Source organism: Equus asinus, chromosome 21 (genome assembly GCF_041296235.1).
Source record: "Equus asinus isolate D_3611 breed Donkey chromosome 21, EquAss-T2T_v2, whole genome shotgun sequence".
NCBI classification, from domain to species: domain Eukaryota; kingdom Metazoa; phylum Chordata; class Mammalia; order Perissodactyla; family Equidae; genus Equus; species Equus asinus.
The window spans coordinates 55,140,197-55,164,029 of record NC_091810.1 but is presented as its reverse complement, the minus strand read 5'-3'; the positions used below and the strand labels follow the sequence as shown (position 1 = coordinate 55,164,029).

The window sequence follows — 23,833 nt, the reverse complement described above, 5'->3', positions numbered from 1 at the left end:
AGCAACCCACAGGCAGCTACTTAAAGTGGCCTTTGATTAAGGATTGCTGGGTAATGTTTGTTAGTTATTGTTAATGTTTGAATCTAAAATGGATTTTTAAATATTCACATATCCTTGGACAAACATTTCTTTTGGAAGGAGTAAAGAGAGAGGCCAAAGAAGTGGGCTCTCCAACTACCAGCTCCAGCTCGGGCTTTTCTGTCTTTTCTCCTTGAATGTGCTGGAACCTTTCCTTCTGCCTGGAGACACAAATGCTGACTCCACCATCTCCCCTCCTGCCTTTTGAAATGGCCAATTCCCACCTACCCTACAAATCTCTACTGCCCCTAGGAAGCCCTTCCTGACTGCCAACCCTGAGATATGCCCTGCCCGCCCCCCCCCCCCCCCCCGTGTGTCTTATTTGTCCTGCCCACTATTTTATACTATTCTTTAGCCCCAAGGAGCTACACTTGGTCTGCTGTGTGTGGGGGTCCCTAGGATCTGGCAGAGTGATTGGCTCTCAGTGAATGTTTGTCAAAATAACTGAATGGTGACCGTAACCAGGTCGTCTTGACTCAGTATCCCTGTGGTTCTGACCATGCCCCGCCCCACCCTCACCCCTCATTGGGCCTCCATTTTGATTTCCTTATCTTTAATGAAACTCTCTTCATGCACCTTTTTTACCTTACTTCCTCAGTCCAATTAAATATTGATGTTCATTTTGGGTAACATGGAAAATTATTCTACTCATTTACATGAGTAGACTTCAAGTAATTTCCCAAGATGTCATTTTTGTTTATTTTATCTTAACCTTGATATTACTACCATCTGTCATTTAAAACATGTTTAAGAAGTCCACAATGTTGCCAGTCATTACCCCATTTGTCCACCCACTGTGCTATGCCACATCAGTATTGCTTTCAAGCCACTCACATCAAAAAAGAAGCTGCAAAAGGAATTCAGAGTGTTGACAGTTAAAAAGTGTTCCTATGTTTGTTTTGTTTTGTTATGCAGGAGTTGTAGATCTTACGGCTCTGACAGTGAAAGTGACCGAAGTTACTCTCATCACCGGAGTCCTAGTGAAAGCAGCAGATATAGTTGAAAATGTCCCCCTTTTTTGATACAAATTATATCTTATTTGTAAATATCTGGTAACTTAAAAGTTTAAGAACTTAATGGCAGTCTATTGTTCTATTTCAATATTAGAGATGAATTTCAAAAATGGACACTTAATTGTTACTTATTCACTTACCTGTGTGCAGAATTTAAAATACAGATATGTCTCCTAAAAATATTTTATGCCACATTTTACAGTAGCCAACTATGGAAATGAATTTCATTTTCTTGAATCAAGAAATCATGAAATTTAAGTATAATTTGCAATATTATTTTAGACTGTTTCTCTCCATCTCATGTATTCCTTAGAATACAGATTCTTTTTGCCCATTTTTCAGGTTTTAGCATATATGCTCCCGAGACAGAACTGTGAAGGAGAACTGTTAAAGGTGGCCAAATATTTATACAACAATTACAGAGTCTTATACATATGTGCTCTTAAAAACAAACCACCCAGAATTGATACTGATGGTAGCCAGGAGTAGAGGCAGTGGCTCTGGGGTTCTTAACTCATTCCTTACTTTGTTGTCTCAGAGGATCAGGCAAGTGGTCATCATACAGCCCACTGTCTGTATCACTTCAGCAGTGGGTGAGGTTAAGAGTAATAAATCAGCCTTAACTATAAATACCTGCACTGTCTCTAAGGCCCTAATATTTTATGTGCTTTTTAATCAATACTATCAAAAGTTTAGACTGTAAAAAACAATTCTATTCCAGTTCATGCTTTGGTGCTTGGTACCTTTTGGTGCCTCTAAGCATTGTTCTTATATACTATATATTTGAATTTCATTAAGAGAGATGAATTTTGTTTTTTAAATTCACTGACACCAAACATGGTTCCTTCTGAGCTGTATTCACTGGATATTTGGAAGGCTTCAAGCACAGGTGTGGGCTGGGTGGTCCCCTGGAGCAGGCAGGATCGGCATAGGGGGTTGTGTGGCCCCTCAAGTCCACTGCACATAACTGATGTGTGTGCCTCTGGAAGAGTGGATCGATGGGTGGCCTTCAGAAGTAACACCAACGCCTAACCACCACCATCCTGGAGATGTTTGCAGGGCTTTACTGTTAATCTTTCAAGTAAGGGATCTCCCACAGCAGCAGTTAACTGTTGTACGCACCAGCACGTTTTCCTGTTTCCGCTGTGACCCACACTGACTCAGTGAAGCCTCGCCTGACATGAGTAAACCTAGGACGACAGACGGGGATGAGGGTGCACGGCACTACATAGATTACACATTTTCAGTTTTGGGTGGTTCCTCCAAAAATGATTTGACCTGTGAAAACTGATAGGATTTTTATTTAATCTTTAGTTTGAGGTTTTTTTTCCCCAAGTGTACTTAATCACCTTAGTGCCAGTTTCATTGAGTTTTGCAGAAGAAATTCCTATTGGATATTTGATGTAGAACTCTCTGCCATTCTAACCCAGGCCTTGCCTGGGGTACTTGGGAAGTGGGAAGGAGCCCTCAGTTGGAGGGACCTGACAGCCCCTGATGGATGGAGGGGTGACCTTGGATGTATTAAAACCACCGCCCATGAAAGGTTCATAAACAGGGTTAAGTGGTCAGTTGTTTGCCAAATTGATAGGCAAGAGTACATTAGAAAACAGGACCTACGTCAAACAAACGTGCTTGCTAGTGAATATGAAACAGTGTGTGATTCACATGAAGGGTTTTCAAAAGTTGCCTGCAAAGGAGAATCTTGCTCTAATAGTACTCAGTGGAAAAAACTGCATTCAGAACCCAAACAGAAACTGCCAAATCTAACTAGGTTAAGAAAATTACCCTTGGGCAACATATTAGTTTTCTATCGCTGTGTAACAAATTACCCCAAACTTAGCACCTTAAAACAACACCCATTTCTTAGCTCACAGTTCTGTAGCTCGTGAGTCTGGCACAGTCTGGCTGGATTCTGCTCAGGGTCTCAGAAGGCTGAAGTCAAGGGTCAGCAGGGCAGCATTCCTGTATGGAGATTCTGGGGAAGGTTCTGCTTCCAGGTTCATTCCGGCTGTTGGCAGGATCCAGTTCCTCGCTGGCTGTCAGCCAGGGGCCTCGCCCTCAGCTCATTAAAGCTGCTCACATTCCTTCTGTGTGCTCCCCTCCATCTTTGAACCAGCAGTGGCTCCTCGAGTCCTCCTCATGCTTCAAATCTCTCTGCCTTCCTCCTCTGTTTTAAAGTTCATGTGATTAAATCAAGCCCACTGAGATGACAGTCTCCCTATATGAAAGTCAGCTGTGCCATAGAACATAACATAATCACAGGAGGTATAGTCACAGGTTCCTGGGATCGGGGCCTGGTGGAGGGGAGGGTTCTGCCCACCATAGGCAAGAACTGCCCAGTGTGGCTGTGGGTGGAATTTTATCCTGGAAAGGTGGGCCCTAGAAGCCTCATTTATCCATGGAAAAGAACAGACCTCAGCTGCAGCATTTGACTTGTGTGTTTACTAAATGAACTACAGAAAATAGTTTTTCTTCCTAAAGGGGATTGTTCTGTATTTTAAGTTATTTTTTAATAAAATTGAATTATGTTGTGAATTGTGCTTCTTAATAGAAAATGCATTATTGGACTGTTTTTGTAACATCCTGTTTACTGCAAATGAAACATCATATAGCTGGTATTGTTCAAAAACTGTAGAAAATACTTTTGTACATATTGGCAATGTCTAATTTGTATACACTTCATTTAAATTTCCCTAAAACTTGAAAAGGGGACCTTGTAGAAATTAAAATATATTCTTAGTTTAAGTCTGAGTCTGTGCATGTTTCACCTTTCTTTACTCCTCCAGACTTCAAATGGCATTTCTGAAATGCAAACAAAACCTTGAGCCTCTCTGCTGGCCTGGCCAGTGAGGAGACTTCGCCTCTGTGGCTCATCTTTGTCTTCTAGTTGAGTATTCGTGGCAGGGCACGAGGTGGAGGTGGACAGACCTCAGGCAGAGATGCTCACCTACCCAGAGAAGCAGTGATGGCTCTGGGTCTTCCTCCCGCTGTCCTCCGGCTGGGGTGACCTGCATCTAGATGTCTTTGCTGAGGAAGGACTATGTCCCATCCCATCTGTGAGTTGCTGCCTAGGGACAGCACATTTACCTGCAAAACCCCCTCCACACTTTGCTCCCCAACAGCGGTTCACCAGGCAGGTGCAGAGCACTCACTCGGGAAGAAAACATTCATGCTGATATTTTTAGCACCCACGTGAGAATTTGCAGGGCAAGTACAAGTAACTTTTTTCTCCTCAGAAATCAAATTTGTATTTTCTTAATGAATACAACGTAATCTCTCACTTAGAGAGATTGTGGAGATTCCGTTTTCAAAATTGAGTTAACAGTAGATCCCAGGTCAGGCAATTCCTGAAAATAGGCAAATCTGGATGCATTGCTTTAAAATTTAAAGATAATTGCAGAGTGTTTGCTGTAGGGAAATCCCCAAGTGAAGTTTCTTTAGGGTCTTATTTTTTGATGAGCTCCATTTTTTATTCACATCCTGATAGTGATAATCTTGATCAGCTTGGCAGTGTTGGGGGGAAACCTGTCAAGAGCTTTGCTCCTGACTCTTCTGAATTAGCTGGCCATCAGGTAGGAAGTAAGAATTGGAGGAAAATGCCCCTCCCGTGAGTGACTATGCACGCTGACCAGGCATCCCTATTTGGAAGGGAAAGGAGGCTCTCCTCGGGGGAGAATGGGAAGCCTTGCCCACTAGTGATGCAAACTGTGTGGCCAGGTGAGGGACCTGGAAGCCATGCCTCACAAGTTGGGCAAGCCTGGGCTCAGATGGCTGGTTTTTAGGAGAGGGAAGAACTCTGCTGCTGCCCACAGTAGAAGGTGAACGCTGGAATCCCATGAGGGACTGGTGACAGAGTAAGCTGGGAAGAGTGCCGAGAGCACTCCCGCTAGGCAGGGAGAAGTCCTTTGATGCCATAAAGATGGCAGTCTCAGGAGTCAAGAGGTCTGGGTGTCCTGGAGGACAGCCTGCCTGCCTTAGGACAGACCCTGGGCCGCTCCAACCAGTGCCTGGTGTATGCGAGGCAAGGAGAGCCTGCGCAGCACTCACAGGGGCAGGAGGCTGTAGTGGTCTGTTTCCTTTAAAGGTTTCAGTAGAAGCTAGACGCAGTGCTCCCTTGCCCCTGCTTCCTGTTCTGCCTGTGAATCAGAAGGCTGGGGGGGTGGGGTGCTATGCCAAGCTTGGGGCCAAGCACTTCTGCCTCTTGGAGACCCCACACCCCCCCATTCACCACCTATAGCCCATCAAGCTCCAGCTCCACAGACTGAGCTGTGTCACTGCCCGCAGGACTCAGGCCATCCTGGAGAGAGTTACCTCTCCAACAGGCCTAGGGTTCTGAGGACATCAGGGTAAAGAAAGAGTGACCTGAGGGACAGACAACTGCCTTCTGCCCCTGGAGGCCAGACCCTGGGCCTTGGACTGCTCATCTGTAATCTGAGGCTAACAGTCCTTAGTCCCTCTCAGCTCAAGCCCTGACATGGGGTGCCACAAACTATAACCAGACATGAGAACCAGGGGCGCTCATTCCCCTTCCCGCCCAGGGACCAGCCTGGAGGTAAGTTGGCCTCCCCAGGGCCCACAGGGAATAGGGCTTCGGGCTGGCATTTCCCATTCCCAGGTCACCCAGGGCCTCCTGCAACTAAAATCTCTGCCACCAGGCCAGGTTCCCAGAGAAAGGCTGCGAAGGATCCCACTGGCTTCAATGCCTATGGCCTAATTTGATTTTATTTTGAAGAAATAAAGGGCTTCTATGAGCAACTATTCTATGGCACAGTCCCTAAGGGTTTTGGGCCAGAGCCAGACTGCCTGGGTTCAAGTTCTCTGCCACTTCCTAGTTGAATAATTTTAGATAAATTGCTTGACCTTTATAATTCACCTTCTTATCTGAAAAAGGGATACTAAGGACTCCGGATACTAAGAAGTGAGGATTACATGCTTAGAACAAAGCATACATCAGTGGTTCAGGGACAGTGTCCCCTGGGCTTGCCTCCAGGAGAGTAGGAGGCCCACAGGTTTCACGTGGAGGGCTAGGCTCCCTTCAACCAACAGGGTGGGAGAGGATCCTGGCAGCTGTGAGGGAGGCCTTGAATCCAAGGCCTGATGTTCATGCTGCGGGAGGGAGCTGGGCAACCTGCTGGTTTGAATTAGGCCTCCACCCCACAGCAGCTGTAGCCTATTAGTGCCAAGCTCAGTGGAGGCAGAACAGAGAAGCAACCTCCCCCACCCCCACCCCCTGCGATCTAAGCTCCCCCACCCTGCAGGGCCCTGGGTCAGCACCTAGTGCGTAGCTTGAACTTCCCTGCCACCTCTCTGGCCCCATGCTGTGGTGTTCCCTTTTATTTCCTGTCACTGCCCACTCTGCTCTCCTTCCCCCAGCTCAGCTACTACATAGCTCCATGCCCCACAACTGCATACGCATACACCCCTGGCCTGGGCTGTTCTTCCAGGTTCAGTAGGGGTGAGTCTGGTTTCCTCAACCAAGCCTGGGGACTGCCCTAGCACAGTGTGGGTCTGTTCCTCCTCCCTGACATGGGAGAGACACTTGGGGCTAGATGTTTCAGGAAGTGGTGAGAAAACCCGTGAGCTGGCCTCTAGAGGCAGGGGCATGGCTTTGCTGACCTTGCCAGCACCCTGCCTCAAGTGTCTGAAGAATCTTCGAGCTCTGCCCTGTCTCCACAAACTCCTGGCTCACCCCTGGGGCATGCGATTCTAGCCTGGGCTCCCCTTCCCCAATAACCCAGTCCCACCCCTCCCCCTCCAGAAAGCCTGCCTTGACCAGCCCTGAGGTGAAGCTCCCACAGCACGGCCCTCTCCAAGGCCAAAAGAGCAATTCTGTCTCTTGCCACCCGGCCACTCCCACCTGACAATCTGGACTCCAGTACATCAAATCGCCTCTAGTTCCCTGCAGATGCTAAACTGTCTCCTCCCTCCTGGCCTCTGCAGTCGTTCTTCTCTGACCGGAGTGCCCCTGCTCTCCCTCTCTGCTCTAGTGAATGCTAACACAATTTTCAGACTTTCCCTGGGGCTTCCCCAGTAGATGGGCTGTAAGCCAGAGAAGCAAGAAGGGAAGAGCTGGGGTCTTCAGGGAGACTGAGCACCTCCCCTCACCGTTCCCTCCCTTGTCACCCAACCTCCAGCCCCTCCTTTGGCTTGACTGCCAAAGGCCAATCCCAAAGGGGCCAGCAGCCCTACCTTAGTCATGCTGGCCACACCCCCTGCCAAGCTTTAGCTGGGAAGTGGGCCCAGAAGTGTCCCTGCAGTCCTCTCTGCCAGGTTCCTCCCAGCCTCCCCTTTTCCCTTCTCCTGATGCTGATGCCTGGCTGATTGATTTGTCCTGCTCTGGACCTCACTGTCCATATCCAACCAATGGGTACACAATTCCTCTCTTGCCACCTCCCAGACCAGTGCAAGGATCCACTGCGTCAGATGAGGAAGTGGGTTGGGACAGAGGAAGAGGCGGAAGGCAGCCCTGAGGTGACCACTCTGGCCTGGCCTCACCCTGAGGCCTCTGGCAGCTGAGCCAGTGTCTATGCACCCACCATGGCCACAGAAGCGCAGGATGTCTGCAGTGGCCACCTCTAGGGGCATGTCCTCATCTCCGCTCCTTCCTTTCTTCCAGCCTCCCTTTCCTCCAGGGTCTCTCCTCACCCTCCATCTGGCCATGTGCATTCTTCCTCTTCCTCTTGGCACTCTTTGCTCATCCCCATCTTTGCCCCTGAGACATGTTCTCCCTGGCTCTGGGATAGCCTTGTCTTAAGGGCGACCCCATCCTGCCATCTTACAGGACAGACCATCAGATTATATGATGGTGCCAGCCTGGGATCTGGGCCTCTGCTCCATTTCCTCCCTGACACCCAGAACCAAGTCACTCTGCACAGGCCCAGTGTCCTTGCCCACTGATGAGTAGGGTGGCATACCCAGCCTGGGCTGGTGTGTAAGCATGACTGCACGTATGTAGGGAGGGGTGGGGGTACTGTGTGGGACTGCCGGGATGGGGGCCATGTGAGAGGGACCAAAGATGGGGCAGGAGTCAGCTAGGGGTGGGCTGGGGGTGGGGGCACAGAAAGGCATCTGAATGATGACAGGGGCCACATGAGAGGCCCACAGATGCTCCCTCTCCACATTGGTGGCCCAGCCACCACCTGAGCCCTGCCAGGCCCAGCACCCTGTGGTCCCCACCCTGCTGCCTGCTCAGCCTGGCAGCGCTCCTTTGCAGCCTCTTGCCAGCACAGCCAGCCCCCTGCCCCCACTGGTGTCCATGCCAGAGCAGCATTCCGCAGGCGTGGCTGCATCTCCCCAGCAGAGACTGAGCGCGGGAGCTGCTCAGAAGCGGTCAGCTCACCCGGCTCGGCTGAGGGACACAGTAGGGCCCGAGCCTCTGGACCCCACTCCTCTAGTCTCGCCTTCTCCTGGCCCTAGACCAGTCGCCTTAAAGGATCTGATCACTGCAGCTGTGGTCCGGTTCTCGCATCTCCTGCCCTTGGGCGGCCCTGTGCAGCCAGGGGAGGCCACCAGGTATGGGTCGACCAGAACCAAGTCCTGGAGGCACAGAGCAAAATGCGCCCTGGGGCGCCCTGTGGTAGGGGTGCGGAGCCGGACTAGTCGGAGATCGCGGACTCACCCTCAGGTAAGAGCAGCCCAGGCCAGAGGGTGGGGGCGGTGAGCGCGGCTAGGGTACGGGGTTCGGTCCCTCAGCGTGGGTCGCTCAGGGGAGCAGGTGGGAGCTTTTTCTGCAGCCGGTTTGGGGGCGGGCGCGCCCAGCTTCCCGATTTCAAGGCCGCACTCTATTCCGACTCCGCCTCTGTGGCGCAGCTGGAGGGCAGCGAGGTTAGACTCCTGGACGAACTTCCCGGCGGAAAGGGGGCTCAGCGCTGGAGAGTGAGGCCGGAGTCCCTCCGCTAGGATGGGAGCAGTGGGGCCTGCCTGGGAGCCCCGGGGGTCCGAGGTAGAGCGGGCTGCACCCGGACGGCGCACACCACGCGTGTCCGCGCCCCCCGCCGGTACGCAGGGCGGCCTGGCCCTTTAAGCGGCCAGACGGCGGCCCCAGCTGACGCGCGGGCTCCAATCGGCGCCCCGCGCCCCCCGCCCGCCGCGCCCGAGGCTCTGGGGCCGCAGCTGCTCGGCGGCTGGACTCGCCGCGGCCCTCGCCTCCGCCCGCCCGGCCGCGCCCCCGGGGCCATGGTCGCCGGGCCCTGCGCGGGGGCGGCCCCCAGCGCGGCGCTTCATGGAGCGGCCCCGGCCCGGCCGCCGGGGGCAGCGCGATCCCGCGGGGCCCTGTGAGCCCCCAGCGCCACGGCACCATGGTACGCAAGGCCCTGCCTGTCCCCCCGCTTATCCGCCCACCTGCTCGCTCTGTCCTCCCAGCGCACGGCCCGCCGCCTCGGGGTGGCGGGATCTTCCCTCTCGCCGGCTCTCCTCGGCCCCTTCTCCTGGGTCCCCGCAGGCCGGGAATGCGGCGCGGTGGCGCGGCCCTGGCGGAGAGGGGGTTAAATTCCTGGGGTGGGGGCCCGGGCAAGAGAGGCTGAGCTCTTGCTAAGAACAGGCGGAGGGGGGCGCTTCCCTGAGCCCCGGACGGCGCCGCCCGCGGACTGGGGGATGGGGGGGGGAGGGGGGAGGTCGGATTCCCGCCTGGGCCTTGGGCCACGTGGGCGCTGGAGCCGCCCTGCCTGGGGATTCGGGGCGCCTGGGCCAACTAGGGGGACACCCGCAGCTCCTATCCAAACTCCTGTGTGACCTTGGGCCAGTCCCCCGCCCTCTCTGGGCCTGTTACCCGGTGAAGGGAGGGGGCATGAGCGCAGCGGAGGCTGACATAGACACCCCTTCCCCAAAAGGAGGAGCCTGGAACTCATGAGCCTGTGCCCCCTTTGCTCAGTCTGGGCCCCCTACTGCTGCCCAGCAATGGAAAGATTGGCCTGGGGGTAGGGGGGTGTAGATGAAGGCCCAGCTTTCATCCCCGGGCCTCCAGGGAGACGCCGGGGCAGGATAGGGATGCCGTGGGCTTCGTGGGCTTCGTGGCTCTGTGTAGTGAGGTCAGGTACCCTTCAGGTGTAGAAGGCTCTGACCTGGTGCGCAGCCCCAGCAGGTGTCCCCCCCACCAACCTGGCCTGTGGGGAGGCTTTGAGGGCATGCAACTCCCTGGCAACAGGAGTGCATGACCACTCCCCTGCATCATAGCCAGGCTGGCCTGGCCTGGCCTGGCCTTGGGGGTGGGGGGTAGGGTGTGTGGCGTGTGGCGTGTGGTTGCAGCTGGCACAGTGGGGGGGGGGGGGGGGGGGCGTCTGCAGCTCCAGGGAGCAGGCACATCTGGCTGGGGAGGTGGCCACAGCTGGTGGGCCCTGTGTGGGAGGTGCCAGGCTAGGGGGCAGCTGCAGCCTGCTGAGAGGCTGCCAGTTATGGCCTCGGGCAGCATCTGTGTGCCCTCTCAAGAAAGCCCAGTCAGGGGGCCTGGTCATGAGGTTCTTGTCAAGAGCCAAGGATGGTGCTGGCTTGGCTGGGGTACTGCCTGGGGAGTAGAGTCTTTGGGGCAGCACCAGCCTGCAGGCCAACCCCGCCTCCCCTGCTAAGGCCAGAGGGCCCTGGCCAGGCCTCACCTGGGCCCTGGGACCAGATGTGCACGTGGGAGGGTTGGGGGCACTGCCCCTTCCCCATGGCAGGCAGGCAGTGTAGGGCCTTCTGTGAAGGAGGAGCAGGGTGGTCTGGGGCCCTGTGGCCTGGGATGGGCTCCCCCAAACAGGTCTAGCTTGTCAGCTGACAAGCCCTTGTCCAAGCCACCTCCCCTGTCACTGTCCGGCCCCTGGAGGCCCTAAGGAGCCTGTTACAACCCAAGTTGCACCTTGACCCCTCACTACCCTGCAGGAGGCAGTAGCTCTGGGGCGGAGGCTGCAGGTCGCGGGGGTAGTGGTGGGGTTTGAAGAAGCGCAGCTGGCACCCTGCGTGGGAGGGTCCCCAGATGCCTCTTCCTGCTTTTCGAGTCAGTAAAGGCCAAGAAATCCATCCACGTGGTGTCCAGTCCCGCAGGGAAGGGGTGGCCTTAGCAGACTGGGAGCCCAGGAGCTACTCCCTGTGGGACCCCCCCCCCATTCCGAGCCTCAGTTTCCCCATCTGTGCAGTAGGATTTGGTCCCAGAAGATGAATCAGAATGAGTCAGAGGAGGGAGATGGGAGTGGCTTGGCATCATATCCCCATTAGATGGGCTGGGCCTGAATGGGCCAGCAGTCCTGAGACAGAGGGGCCGATGGGTGACTTCTTCTTGGCTGGGGGCAATGAAGGCGTAGTGGGAGGACTCAAAGAAGATGGTGTCTCTGGCCAAGGGCCTGGCCAGACTGGGATCTGAGAGAGCATGGGGTGGGTGCTGCCTGGGCTGCTGGGTGTGGAGGGTGGTTGTCCTTGGTGGCTCCTTGAGGGCCAGGGCAGATTCTCATTCAGGTGACTGAGAAGTTGGATGTAGACACCCTGACTCCCCATGCCCCGTCTAGGCCCACCCACTGCCGCCCCACCAATGGAAGGACTGGCGAGGAGGAGGTGGGCTTTGGATGGATGGGACTAGGCTTTCATTCCAGGGCCTCCAGGGAGGTGTTTGGGGGAGGAGAGCTGATGGCTTTGTGGCAGTGGGGCAAGGTACCCCTCAAATGTAGGATGGTCTAGCCTGGCTGGACAGGGCCTGAGGAGGGCCAGAACCTAGAACCTGTGGGGTTGGTCCAGCCAGGCAGTTAGTCGGCAGATATTAATTGAACATCGCTGTGCACTGGACCCATGCAAGGGACCGGGCAGCCTGCCTATCTGTGCTGCCCACCTCTTGGAGAGGCCACTGTGGTGGAGCCAGGAATGATTAAGCTGGTCCCTATTCTGCACAATTCGCAAGTGCTAGATGTGGTCCAAGGGCTGATAATCTGACCATGAGACTTCAAGGGCCCCCCTGAGGCTCCAGAGGCCCCACATCATGTGGCCTCCAAGATGACCAGGACCATGCCTGATCTAGGTTCTGGGAGCCTAGGGTAAAAGGGGTCTGGGGCAGGCCTTGGGGGCCTCCTGCCTCCCAGCCTGGCAGAGAGAGAACACAGCTGTATCCTCCCGCCCCCACAGAACCCCTGTGTGATGGGCAGCTGCTGGTGGCCAGGCCTGAGGCCACAGGCAGCGGCCTGGCCCAAGCTCTGGCTGAGTAACGCGGGGTTGGCTGGGGTTCGCCAGCCTCCTCCAGCAGGGCAAGCAGGACCAGGCGGGGAGAATTGACAGGCCCTGGGCCTGGATTTCTTCACAGAACTTTCTCTCTCTGCAGCGCTCAGGCCCAGGCCTTGAAGACCACTTCTGGCGAGGTGCGGGGTTCCCTCAGGTGCTGCCCCCAGGGGTGCAGTGGCCAGAGGCCAAGCAGTGAGCCTGAGTTCTGTTCTTGAGGAGTCTGGGGTTAGGCAGGTTGGCTTTATTTGTGTGCGTGAGTACATGCATGTGTGTGGGGGAGAGAATCCGTGGGGCTTGGGAAATGCTGAAGGAGTGCTGGGTCCCTGCAGGGGTGCCACCTAGTCCCTGGTTTTAGCCCTGAAAGTCCCACGTCCTGGGAAACCCCTCGGTCTCTGGCACACCAGGACGGTTGGTCACCCTCGTCCCTTTTCCTTTCCTTCTCTTCCCCTTCCCTTCCTGGGATGACTTTTCCTGTTCCACAGGGAAGAGCTGGAGGCCCAGAAAAGTTGACCGACTAACCCAGGAGCTGATCTTCCTTCTCAGAAGGTCGCCATTGGAGTTTGAGCTCTGAGGGGCAGCTGACTCGGGCTCGAATCCCGGTTCCCCCATTGTCCTTCCTGGAGCTTCGGCTCCTTTTCTGTAACGTGGAGCCAGGAGTGATGGGTGGGCTGCCTCCCGGATGGCAGGTGCTGCCGGGGCCCCAGGGGCCTTGCCCTGACCTGTGCCCTCCGCCCCGCAGTTGCTGGTTGAGAAGACGACCGACTCACCGGCGGCCGAGTTCTCGCTGGTGGAGGACGTGGCGCTGCACTTCGCCTGCTTGATGGGCCGCCTGAACGAGCAGCGCCTCTTCCAGCCTGACCTCTGCGACGTGGACCTGGTCCTGGTGCCCCAGCGCAGCGTCTTCCCGGCACACAAGGGCGTGCTGGCTGCCTACAGCCAGTTCTTCCACTCCCTCTTCACCCAGAACAAGCAGCTGCAGCGTGTGGAGCTGTCCCTGGAGGCGCTGGCTCCTGGCGGCCTGCAGCAGATCCTCAACTTCATCTACACATCCAAGCTGCTGGTCAACGCGGCCAACGTGCACGAGGTGCTCAGTGCCGCCTCGTTGCTGCAGATGGCTGACATCGCCGCATCCTGCCAGGAGCTGCTGGACGCCCGCTCCCTTGGCCCACCGGGCCCTGGCGCTGTGGCCCTGGCCCAGCCAGCTGCCAGCTGCACCCCGGCCGCACCGCCCTACTACTGCGACATCAAGCAGGAGGCCGACGCCCCGGGCCTGCCCAAGATCTATGCCCGAGAGGGCCCTGACCCCTACTCGGTGCGCGTCGAGGACGGGGCAGGGGCCGAGGGTGGCACAGCACCTGCTGCCATCGGGCCAGCTCAGCCCTTCTTCAAGGAGGAGAAGGAGGGTGGTGTTGAGGAGGCGGGGGGGCCCCCAGCGAGCTTGTGCAAGCTGGAGGGTGGGGAGGAGTTGGAGGAAGAGCTTGGGGGTTCTGGCACCTACAGCCGTCGGGAGCAGTCCCAGATCATCGTGGAGGTGAACCTCAACAACCAGACGCTGCACGTGTCTACGGGGCCTGAGGGGAAGCCGGGTGCTGCCACAGGCCCTACCACCATGGTGCTGGGCCAGGAGGATGGGCTGCAAAGACACTCAGAGGACGAGGAGGAGGAGGAAGAGGAGGAGGAGGAGGAGGAGGAAGAGGAGGGTGGTGGCAGTGGAGGGGAAGAGGAAGAGGAGGAGGAGGAGGAAGAGGAGGGTGGCAGTCAGGGAGAGGAGGAAGATGAGGAGGAGGAAGGGCACAGCGAGCAGGAGGAGGAGGAGGAGGACGAAGAGGAAGGGCACAGTGAGCAGGATCAAGAGAGCTCAGAGGAGGAGGAGGAGGGGGAGGAAGGAGAGACGGGGGGCAGGCAGGGGCCAGCAGGGCGGCGCAGCAGCCGGGCAGCCCCCCCTCCCCACAGTCGCATGGCCACACGGTCCCGAGAGAATGCTCAGCGCCGGGGCCCCCCTGAGCCTGAGGAGGCCGGGCGGCGGGGTGGGAAGCGGCCGAAGCCACCCCCAGGAGTGACCCCTGCACCAGCCCGAGGGCCACAGGCCACGGACGGGCTGGGGGCCAAGGTGAAGCTGGAGGAGAAGCAGCACCACCCGTGCCAGAAGTGCCCGCGTGTTTTCAACAACCGCTGGTACCTGGAAAAACACATGAATGTGACCCACAGCCGCATGCAGATCTGCGACCAGTGCGGCAAGCGCTTCCTGCTGGAGAGCGAGCTGCTGCTGCACCGGCAGACAGACTGCGAGCGCAACATCCAGGTGGGCCGCAGGGCAGGTGAGGGCAGGATGGGGCAGAGGCCAGCTGTGGCCACTCAGCCATCCAGGCTGACCCAGGCTAGAACTGGGCCCTGGGCGCCCAGTGTCCTGCTGCCTACATTGCCCAGGCAGTCTGGGGAGACCAGACCTAGCCCCCAGACAGTGAGACCAGCCCAGGCCCAGGCTGAACCAAAAGGGCAGGACTCAGCTTCTCAGGGTGGTGAGAGCTCGGGGGATAACGTCAAGGAGAGCTTCCTGGAGGAGGCAGACAGAGCTGGGCTTTGGCACGTGCAGAGATGTGCAGATAGGATTGGAACAAACAGTACCCTTGGCCAAAACGGCAAAAGGGATCATGGACTTGGGAGGATGAGAAGAGTTGTCGGAGCCACATGAAGCTAGGGGAGAGCTAGCTCTGAGGGATGAGTCAGTGTTTTAGTAAATCCTTAGTGCTACCAGAAATTCAGCAGGGCTGCCGTGAATAGTTTCACAGATTGTGCACTGCACAAAAGCACAGATGAAAGGAGAAGGCATTTGCCCAGAGGGGGCGTCATTTTCCACTTGCCACAAAGGCTGACTAGAGCAAGGGGGTACCGGCAGGAGGAAGCCCCTGCCCTCAGCTCTTTGGAGATGTCAGCTGGCCTGGGCCTGAGGGAGAGCAGGGGCTGCTGGGGCCAAGTGGGGTGGCTGGGCTGGCTGCCTGAGTCTGGGCAGCCTGGCCTCTTGGTGCAGGCAGCGCAGGGCCAACCAGGCTGGTTTTTACCCTTCCTGGCAGAGGCAGTGGTGGGGGCAGCAGGTAGGCGGGTGCTAATTGCCGAAACTAATTGCTAATTGCAGTGCCCTGTGGAGAACATCTTCCCTGGGGGTTCCCTGGTCTCCTGCCCCACCCTCATGAACCTGTTTGTTGGCACTTGCCTGCCTGCTGGGTTGCCCTTTGACCCTCCACCTGCCGCTCACCTGAGTCTCCCTCCTGAGGGGGAAGATGCTTGTGCCCCTTCTGACCTGGGCACCCTGACCCACTTTCTGCGAGTGTCCTGCAGGGATGGGCAGGAAAAGGGCCCAGGGGAAGAGGAGGAGGGGAGTAGGAGCCCCCAAGGTTCCCACCGCCCTGCATTACCTGATGGGACCTGGTAGCCCCTGCAGTCCCCCCAAGCCGGTGTTTTGGGACCTGTCTCCTTGGGAATCTCCATCTTTGGTGATAGGGCATGGGTCCCAGCAGGGGGAGGCAGCAGAGATAGTGCCCCAACTCTGTCAAGACCTGTTGTCTGAGAGGGGCTTCTCTATGAACTGTGGATGGCCTCTGCACCCGCTATGGCCCTTCGGTTCTGGGTCTCCCCTCTGTAGAGAGATGACTTGTCAAAATGAGCACAGAGGAGGGCTTCCTGGAAGAGGTGACCCCTGACCCTAGTTGAATTCAAGGATGCATGAAGGCCCCAGGCTGTAGCTCTGGGTGGGTGGGTGGGTAGGTGGGTAAGTGTTTAGGGAGTTACCATCCCCAACTTCCAAGACATCAGATCGGCTGCTCCATCAAAGGCTCTCTCTCCAGCATAATTCAGATGATGGGGAAACTGAGGCCCAGAGAGGTCCTAGGTCCTTGTCCTAGGTCACATGGTTCCTGACTCAAGATCGAGGGCCTAAAGTCCTCTCACCCCACAGTGTGTGACGTGTGGCAAAGCTTTTAAGAAGCTCTGGTCCCTCCATGAGCACAACAAGATCGTGCACGGCTACGCGGAAAAAAAGTTCTCGTGTGAGATCTGCGAGAAGAAGTTCTACACCATGGCCCACGTGCGCAAGCACATGGTCGGTAAGTCTAGGCCGGTGGGGAAGGCACTGAGGACAGAGCTAGGCTGGCTGCTGGGTATACTGGGAAGGACTTTCCATCCAAGGGCAGTGTGAGCAGCTAAGAAGGCCCCTCCCAGCTGGGAGGCCTGGGGAGGCTGGTTGCAGTGATGGATGTGGCCTGGACAGGCTCTGGGGCCAGGGCTGCCATGTTCAGTTGGGCAGGTTGCACGTTGCACAAGGGCTCCTGGTTAAGACAGCAGGTGGGGACCAGAATCCAGCTGACACACTGCTAACCAGGCTGTGCATCCTGGCATGGGGTTGTGTCCACCAGGAAAAGGAGCACCTTTTCCTAAATTACACGAAGTGCCATATGGGCTGGCACAGGCCCTGTCCCAGTTTGAGGACAGCTGTGCCTCTGATTCTTTCTCACCTGGCCCTCACAGGGCTTCAGGCTTCTCTGAATGCAACCCTCCCCCCAGGGGTTCCACCTGGACACAGTAAGGAGGCCCCCCAAGTGTGTGTTGGGCCACCCTGCTACCTTGGGCATGGCTGTCCCTCCCCTGTAGTGGGTCTGGCTGGGAGTCTTGTGTCCAGGCAGCCCTCCCTTCCTTGCCTGCTTGGGGCCTGGGGCTCAAGGGAGGGATGGCCAAAGTGGGCAGTGGGCCCCTAGCCAGGCCTTGCCCCCTTTCTCCAGCAGACAGTGCTAGGGGCCTCCAGCGTGAACTGACTGGGAGCTGAGAAGCTGGGGTCTAGCTCTCAGCCAGGAGCATGTGGGTGACCCAGGATTGGGTCCTTCCCAGGCTTGGATTCCTAGCTCTGAGCTCTGAGGGGCCCTCCCTGTCTCCAGTTGCATCCTCCCAGATCTTCTTGAAGAGTTTGTTGGTCCTCAGCTATCTGTGGGCTCGGGCGAGCGCAGCTCACTCCCTCTGGACTGCTCAGGGCCCGAGGCTGGGGCCTGTATGAGTGTCAACCCCTGTCACGCCAGCCTCTGTTGAGGCTCAGCACCACTCCCAGCCTTTCTTTATAGGATGGGACGCTGAGGCCCACAGAGGCTGTGCAGGGAGTCGCACGGGGCCAGGATTTGAGCTGAGGCCAGTCCCACTTGGAATCCTTCGATCTTTCTCTGAAGCTTTAGGGGTGAGGCGGCCTTGGCTGTTTCCCTTGGCCAGAGGCTAAGGAACCATGAGCGCCTCCACTGTTGTCTGAGCCAGACTTCAGAGCAGACCAGGAGACTAGCCTGCAGGGGAGAGGCTGAGAGGTAGGCCCCAGAGTAGGTGGTGCCCCCAGAGGCTGTCCAGGATGTGGGGTCTGCTCAGGCAAGGATCTCCTGGGAGAGATCCTCATGGTTGAGATGTGACGACCATGGTGCCCTCCCCGTAGCCCACACCAAGGACATGCCCTTCACCTGCGAGACCTGCGGGAAGTCCTTCAAACGCAGCATGTCTCTCAAGGTGCACTCACTGCAGCACTCTGGGGAGAAGCCGTTCAGATGCGAGGTGAGTGCCCTCGACCTGCCTGGGGCCACCTGGATGCGGGACAGGGATGGGGGCAGCAGCTCTTAAAAACCAGGGGATTGAGGGGAGTAGAGTACAAGGTTCAGAAAGAGAAGCGCCCACCCTGATGTCTGTGGCCTCTGCCTCCCACTCCATCCTTACCTGGTCACCCACCAGGCCTGCCCCCGACCCCACCCCTAACCCAACCCCACACGTTCAGGGTGGGAAGCCTGCATGGGCTTGAACCAAGGGGCAAGCTTTCTGAGAAAGTTGAGAAGAGCATCTCCAGCAGAGAGATCAGAGATGGAGCTGCAGTGGGCATGAGGGGGGCATTCCGACAAGGAGGAGGGATGGGGGGCCCTCGGCTTTAAGCATGAGGCCTCCCTCCACTTTGTGGTCTTTCCCAGCTTCCTGACCCCCATTCCCGCCTGGGCCCTTCATGCCCACGGCCTCTCCTGTTCTGCCCATGCATTGCCTCACCCCAAGAGCACCTTGGCCGCCCTTGCATCCACACCTCCTTGCCCAGGAGCCCCTCCCAGGGCGTGTCCTTCCTGGGCCCTGCGGTCACAGGCAAGCACATCCCCCTCTGAAGGCTGCTCCCTGCTCTGTCCCTGGGCCTTACCTCCCACCCTACCCTTAGAACTGCAATGAGCGCTTCCAGTACAAGTACCAGCTGCGGTCCCACATGAGCATCCATATTGGCCACAAGCAGTTCATGTGCCAGTGGTGTGGCAAGGACTTCAACATGAAGCAGTACTTCGATGAGCACATGAAGACGCACACAGGTACGGCTCCGCACTCCCCTCATCCCCGCCCCCAGAGGGGCTCCATGCTGGGCTTGGGACCCCTGCTCAGCCCTGGGCAGGATGCCTGGGATGGCCCTGGTCACACCCCTTCTCAACTCTGGACCTCAGTTTACCCTTCTCTATGAGGCTCAGCGCGGTCCTCCCCGCCTCCCAGGGTAGGGTGAGGCTGGTACAAAATGGCTCAGGACGGGGAGGATCCCAGTGCCAGGGCTAAGCCCCTCTATGGTTCCATGGGCACAGGGAGGCTCGCCCAGGGTTAGGGTGTGGCAGCCCTCTCAGTGACTCCCTGCTGCCACGGCCAACCCCCAGGGGAGAAGCCGTACATCTGCGAGATCTGTGGCAAGAGCTTCACCAGCCGGCCCAACATGAAGCGGCACCGGCGCACGCACACGGGGGAGAAGCCGTACCCCTGCGACGTCTGTGGCCAGCGCTTCCGCTTCTCCAACATGCTCAAGGCCCACAAGGAGAAATGCTTCCGCGTCAGCCACCCCCTGGCCGGCGACGGCGCCCCCTCTGCCCCAGGCCTGTCCCCGACGCAGCCTTCGGCCCCCGCGCTGCCCCTGCTCCCGGGGCTGCCGCAGACCCTGCCGCCGCCGCCGCACCTGCCGCCGCCGCCGCCGCTCTTCCCCACCCCTGCCGACGCCGGCGGGAGGCTGAACGCCAGCGACTGATCGCCCGCCTGCCCGCGGGACCTGGAGCCCAGGGCCGACTCCGGGAGCCACCCTGTGCCCGCCCTCCTCCTTGTAGGTCGGCAGCGGCCCTGGCCTGGCACCGCCGCCCCCCATGCCACGGGTGGCTGGACACACTCTGCTTGAGGCCCCTGACCCTGGGGGGTGTGCAGGCTGACGGCCCCCCAGAGCTGGTGGAGGACACCTCACTCCCAAGTGCCCCCCTTTCAGAGACTCCTTGAAGCCTTTACTTTTTTTGTTTAGAAGTGAAGGAAAAAGGAAAGAGAGGAAAGTATTGGCAGCACCTCCTCCAGGTGAGGGGGCTGCTGGAGATGGCAGGTACAGTGGGGAGGGGGGGCTGGGCAGCAGTGTGACTGGTCACTCTGCTGAGGCCTGAGCTGGAGGGGGTTGGCCAGGCCGAGCCTGCATCACCTTCAGCTGCTCATCCCCACTGCCTCTGTGCCCCCATCGCCCCCCCCATCCCGGAGGGTTTGGGGAGTTGAGGTGCCAGAATGGAAGTTGGAGGAGTTGTGGACCCAGTCTGAGGGTGTGGACACCAAGGCAGGGGCTTGCGACTGGATGCCATGAGCGTGTTGGGTGGGGAGGGGTGAGGTGGTGAAGTGCAGGCCTGGCTCTGCACCATGTGGAGTGGGGCGGGCAGGGGCTGGACCCCAGGCATTTGCTTTCTCCACCCACAGCCCTGCCAGCAGGCACAGGGATTCCTGACCTGCATCAGGCAACACCAAGGCCCTGAGTCCTGGAGAGGATGTCCCCAAGGAGCCTCTGGGCCAGGGTGTTGTGGGCTAGGCCCTGGGTGGGCAGACGGGCTGGCTCCCGAAGCACCAGCTCCCAGGACTGCAGTCAAGGAGCCCCTGCCAATGGGTAGACCCCAGGGGCAGGGCCCTCAGGAGGAGGCTTGGTAAATGTTTTAAGGTTTCAAGGTGCTATCAGTGGGGCAGAGGGCAGGGCTCCTGTTCACAGAGCACCCCGTCCCTCACCAGCTGCCCTGGCCGTATCTCCTACACTGGAGATGTGTGTGTCTGTGTCCGTCTCTGCTCCCCGAAGGCAGCACTAGGCCTCATCTCTCACTAGGCCTGGCCACAACCCACCCCCCGCTGCTGTCCAGTGTCCTTGACCCTCCTGGGCCTCTGCGCTGGTGGGCGGGGCGCCTGCAGCAGTGTCGGTGAGAGGAGCCTGCACGTTTAGGCAGGGGGTGTGGGGGTGCTGGGGGAGCCCCAGCCTGTGCCTGGTGCTTGCCCCCATGAGGCAGCACTAATAGGACACCCTTTTTTGTTGTCATTTAACATCTTTAGTCCTGCCTTTAAAATGGGGAAGAAGGTTCCATAAGCTACATGTTTCCTAGTTAAGCTCTTTCCTATTGTGTTTATACGGTTTTGTTTGTTATACTCTTTGCACCTTAACCCCCCACGACTACCCCCTGCACACCACCTTCCCAGCATGGCTGGAGTGGGAAGAGGCCTGAGCCCAAGGGGGACAGTGGGGAGGACTGGGCCCCATCAGCCCAAGGGCTGAGGGGGTCGGAACCCCTCTGACCTCCTTGTGAGACCCATGGCGCTGGGGCAGGGGGCTGGGGACATTTTAATCATCAATAAACGAAGCACTTTATTCTGTACAGATGTGGGCAGGCCCAAGGAGCCCGAGTGTTTTGAGGATCTGTAATCCAAGCCACACAGCCCTGGTTGTTCTCTGGGCTCTGAAGGGCCCAGATGAGTTTGGGGCTGCAGCAGGAGCAGCAAAAGCCAGAGCCTGTAGAACACGCCCCCCCCCCCCCCCCCCCCCCGCCAGGCACCCGTGCTGTCCCATGGGGAGAGAAGGTGGGCGCTCTGCGAGAGGGGAAGGCTCCCTGCTCTGCAGCTCCCCCACCCCAAGGTGGGGGCCAGGGGGAGGGTGGTGTCCAGCCTCTTATGGGGTCAGGGCTGGGACTCCCATGCTCCTGCTTTACTGCAGCTCTTAACCTCCTGCGGCCCTTGATCTCTGGGCTTCCATGACGTCCTCAGGGTCCTCCCCTCCCCGTTTCCTCCTCTCCCTTGCTGTTTCTAACCTCTGGTCCCAGTGCCTGGTAGCTCTTCAGAGCTGGCTCACATTTTCCAAAAAAAAGTTGATCTTCCCCAATGGGCTGTAGGCCAGAACCCCCGTGGGTTCCCCAATGCCTGTCATTTACACCCGAGTCTCCCATGGGGTTAGTGGCTTTGTCATCTGCTAGCCCCACTGTGCGAGCCTGGGGGTCCCTGACCAGGCCGGGCCCCTGGTCTGTCAGGCCAGACTTTGATGAGCAGAGGCCAGAGATGGGTGTGGGGGGCTGGTGATGAAACCCTGTCCCAGCCCTTAAGTGTCCTCTTCTTATATACTTGCCCTCTGAGGGCGGGAGAGGAGTCCAGACAGCAGTCTGGGCACTGGTCAAATGGTCTTATAGCTGTAGGTGGGCATGGCCAGGCCCTCTCCTGGGAGGCCCACGTCCGAGTGGGAACAGGAGCCCTGTGTCCTTGGTGCTAATGCTCTCTTCCTCTTGGGCCAGTGTTGGTGGGAGCTCCTTTCTGGCCAGACCACAGGGGTCTGAAGCAATAATGGAACCTCAGCAGTGCCAGTATGGGGAGGGGTTCTTGTTTTACCAGCTTTTACATTTAATTTCTAAAACAAATTAGTAAGCACCTGGATCCTGGAGTGAGGGGACGGCCATCATCCCCACCTCCCGGGGCTGGTGGAGGTGGCGGGGAGGGGGTGCGGGACCATCACTTCCCTCTGGAGGTGCATGCAGGGGTGTCCTCTGTCCCGCTGGATTCCTCAGTCCTTTTGGTCAAACCTCAAGTCAGACCATCTGGGGATGAGTGACCGGAGAGATGAGGTGGGCCTCAAGCCCCATGGCCACAGTTCTGGGAGCCGGGGCTGAGTCAGAGCCTGAGCCTCTGCCCCTGGCACCTGCTGCTACAGCCGTCACAGTGCCCCTCACAGGGGGCTCAGCAGTGGCAGGACGGCTGTGCCCAGGTGTGTGGACCCTTGATGTCTGGTCATGTGTGGCCACCCCACAGCCACAGAGTGCGTGGGGGACAGCAGGAGGGCAAGTGAGAAGGGTAAGGGGAATAAAGTCGGTACAACTGTCCCTTGGCCCGCCTCTTCTTTACACGCTGCCCTGACCATTGGCCGGAAAGACTGGACCAGAGCAAGGGCAATGTGGAACCCCACAGCTTGGCTGTGCACCGCATGGACATCTGTGCCTTGGAGCATCTGCAGACCCCATCGCCCTCCCTTAAGGGTGGCCTGGGCTTCCGGAAACATCCAGAGGTAGGAGCTGAGGCAAGAGCAGAGGTGTACCCCCAAACTGGTGCTGAGTCTTGGGCAGAATGCAGAAAGGGCTTGAAAGAGGAGAGGTCCTTGGGCTGCTGAGGTTGAGGCAGTGCCCACAGGAGGCCAGGGCTCCTGCAGGTGTGGCTTTCCACAGGCACCTGGACAATAGCCACAGAACAGCAGGGACCAGCGTCTCCCATTCCTGCGTTCTGCACGGGGCGGGGGGGGGGGGGGGGGGGTGGGTCGTGGTGCTGTGATGAGCTATAAGCACTCATCCCTCCCTCGGCAGGCAGGGGAGGTCTGAAGGAGCCAGATATCAGAGATGCTGACTGAGCACCTGAGAGGGCAAAAGCTCAGATGGAAGACAGGTAGCGGCCTCCAAGGAGGGAGCAGGTGGCTCGCCCTGGAACCTCTGAGAATTATTTCACTGTGCAGGTAACATATGGTGCACTGGTTCTGTGCTGGTGGAACTCTAGGCCCTGGGGATATATGGTGGACGAGGCCCCTGTGTTTGTGGCACTTAGCCCTAGGTACATGGGGAGGGGTCTGAGTGGGAGAGGAGGCTGGTGGGGGGATTTGTTAACCAGCCAGAGAGGAGGTGCAGGTTCCTAGGATGTGGAAATGCCTTTCCACACAGTCCCACTTGTTAGACAAGAACAGGGGCTCACTCAGGTGACCCTAAAATAAGGGCTGGCTGACAGACCTGAGGGCCTGGCTGCTCCCCTGGTCTCTTGTGGGAATTCTGCTTCTCTGTTTCTGCTCTCTTCCCTTTTGCTACCCATCTGTTTGCGTGACACCTCTCTACACATCCTTTTCCTTCAGCCCCACCCCACCTCCCTCAGTCTCGAAGCGTTTCCAACTTCACACTCCAGACAGTCTTGGGCACGTGTCATGCTAGGCTGTGAGGCAGAGGGCACTGGGTGGCTGTGGGCCCTGGGTGGTGGGCACCATGGTTGGCATCTCTGGAACACTCACTCTCCCCAATTTTGCCCTTTGGGACCAAACAGCGCACTGACACCTCACGTCCTGGAGTACGGGTCAGAGCGGCACCCGCCTCCTGGAGAAAGCTGGGCTTCCTTCCTTCTGACGCACAGGAGGGGCCAGTGAGATGAGCAGGTGATGCCCCCTTGGTTTGGTGATGCCCTTGGGCTTACCCCCTGATTATGTGACTTTCTAGAGCTGTGACTGGTGAATAAGTCAGGAGAGGCTGTGTTCCACTGTA

General features: G+C 57.8%; 3 protein-coding genes and 1 long non-coding RNA gene across 11 annotated transcripts in view; 3 read left to right on the top strand and 1 right to left on the bottom strand.

Annotated features, from left to right (window-relative positions):
• The window catches only part of NKTR (natural killer cell triggering receptor), a 52,489-nt gene extending 48,647 nt beyond the window's left edge, over nucleotides 1-3,842 (top strand). For all 6 annotated transcript variants that reach the window (XM_014860099.3, XM_014860097.3, XM_070492297.1 and 3 more), the window contains one exon: nucleotides 994-3,842. In XM_014860099.3, the coding sequence (XP_014715585.1) occupies nucleotides 994-1,081 (88 nt within the window). In that variant the 3' untranslated portion in view covers nucleotides 1,082-3,842. The remainder of the gene's footprint in view (nucleotides 1-993) is intronic.
• Nucleotides 1-9,084, bottom strand: part of LOC139041320 (uncharacterized) — a 56,441-nt gene extending 47,357 nt beyond the window's left edge. The window contains exon 1 of the long non-coding RNA XR_011496245.1: nucleotides 8,710-9,084. This is a non-coding gene — a long non-coding RNA (uncharacterized lncRNA). The remainder of the gene's footprint in view (nucleotides 1-8,709) is intronic.
• ZBTB47 (zinc finger and BTB domain containing 47) lies at nucleotides 8,370-22,426 on the top strand. Of its 3 annotated transcripts, XM_070492300.1 has the most exons (7): nucleotides 9,255-9,391; nucleotides 12,746-12,809; nucleotides 13,003-14,565; nucleotides 16,216-16,363; nucleotides 17,722-17,837; nucleotides 18,475-18,619; nucleotides 18,950-22,426. In XM_070492300.1, the coding sequence occupies exons 3-7, from the start codon at nucleotides 13,084-13,086 to the stop codon at nucleotides 19,309-19,311; spliced, it is 2,253 nt and encodes a 750-aa protein (XP_070348401.1). In that variant the 5' UTR covers nucleotides 9,255-9,391; nucleotides 12,746-12,809; nucleotides 13,003-13,083; the 3' UTR covers nucleotides 19,312-22,426. The 3 variants fall into 3 exon arrangements, with proteins under 3 accessions (XP_014715589.2, XP_070348402.1, XP_070348401.1); XM_014860103.3 differs by lacking the exons at nucleotides 9,255-9,391; nucleotides 12,746-12,809 and adding an exon at nucleotides 8,370-8,715; XM_070492301.1 differs by lacking the exon at nucleotides 12,746-12,809 and having other exon boundaries at nucleotides 9,163-9,391.
• A 66-nt stretch (nucleotides 22,427-22,492) lies between these two features.
• The window catches only part of KLHL40 (kelch like family member 40), a 22,565-nt gene continuing 21,224 nt past the window's right edge, over nucleotides 22,493-23,833 (top strand). Inside the window, exons 1-2 of the mRNA XM_044754373.2 lie at nucleotides 22,493-22,608; nucleotides 22,901-23,046. The gene's annotated coding sequence lies outside the window, so the exon portion shown is untranslated. The remainder of the gene's footprint in view (nucleotides 22,609-22,900; nucleotides 23,047-23,833) is intronic.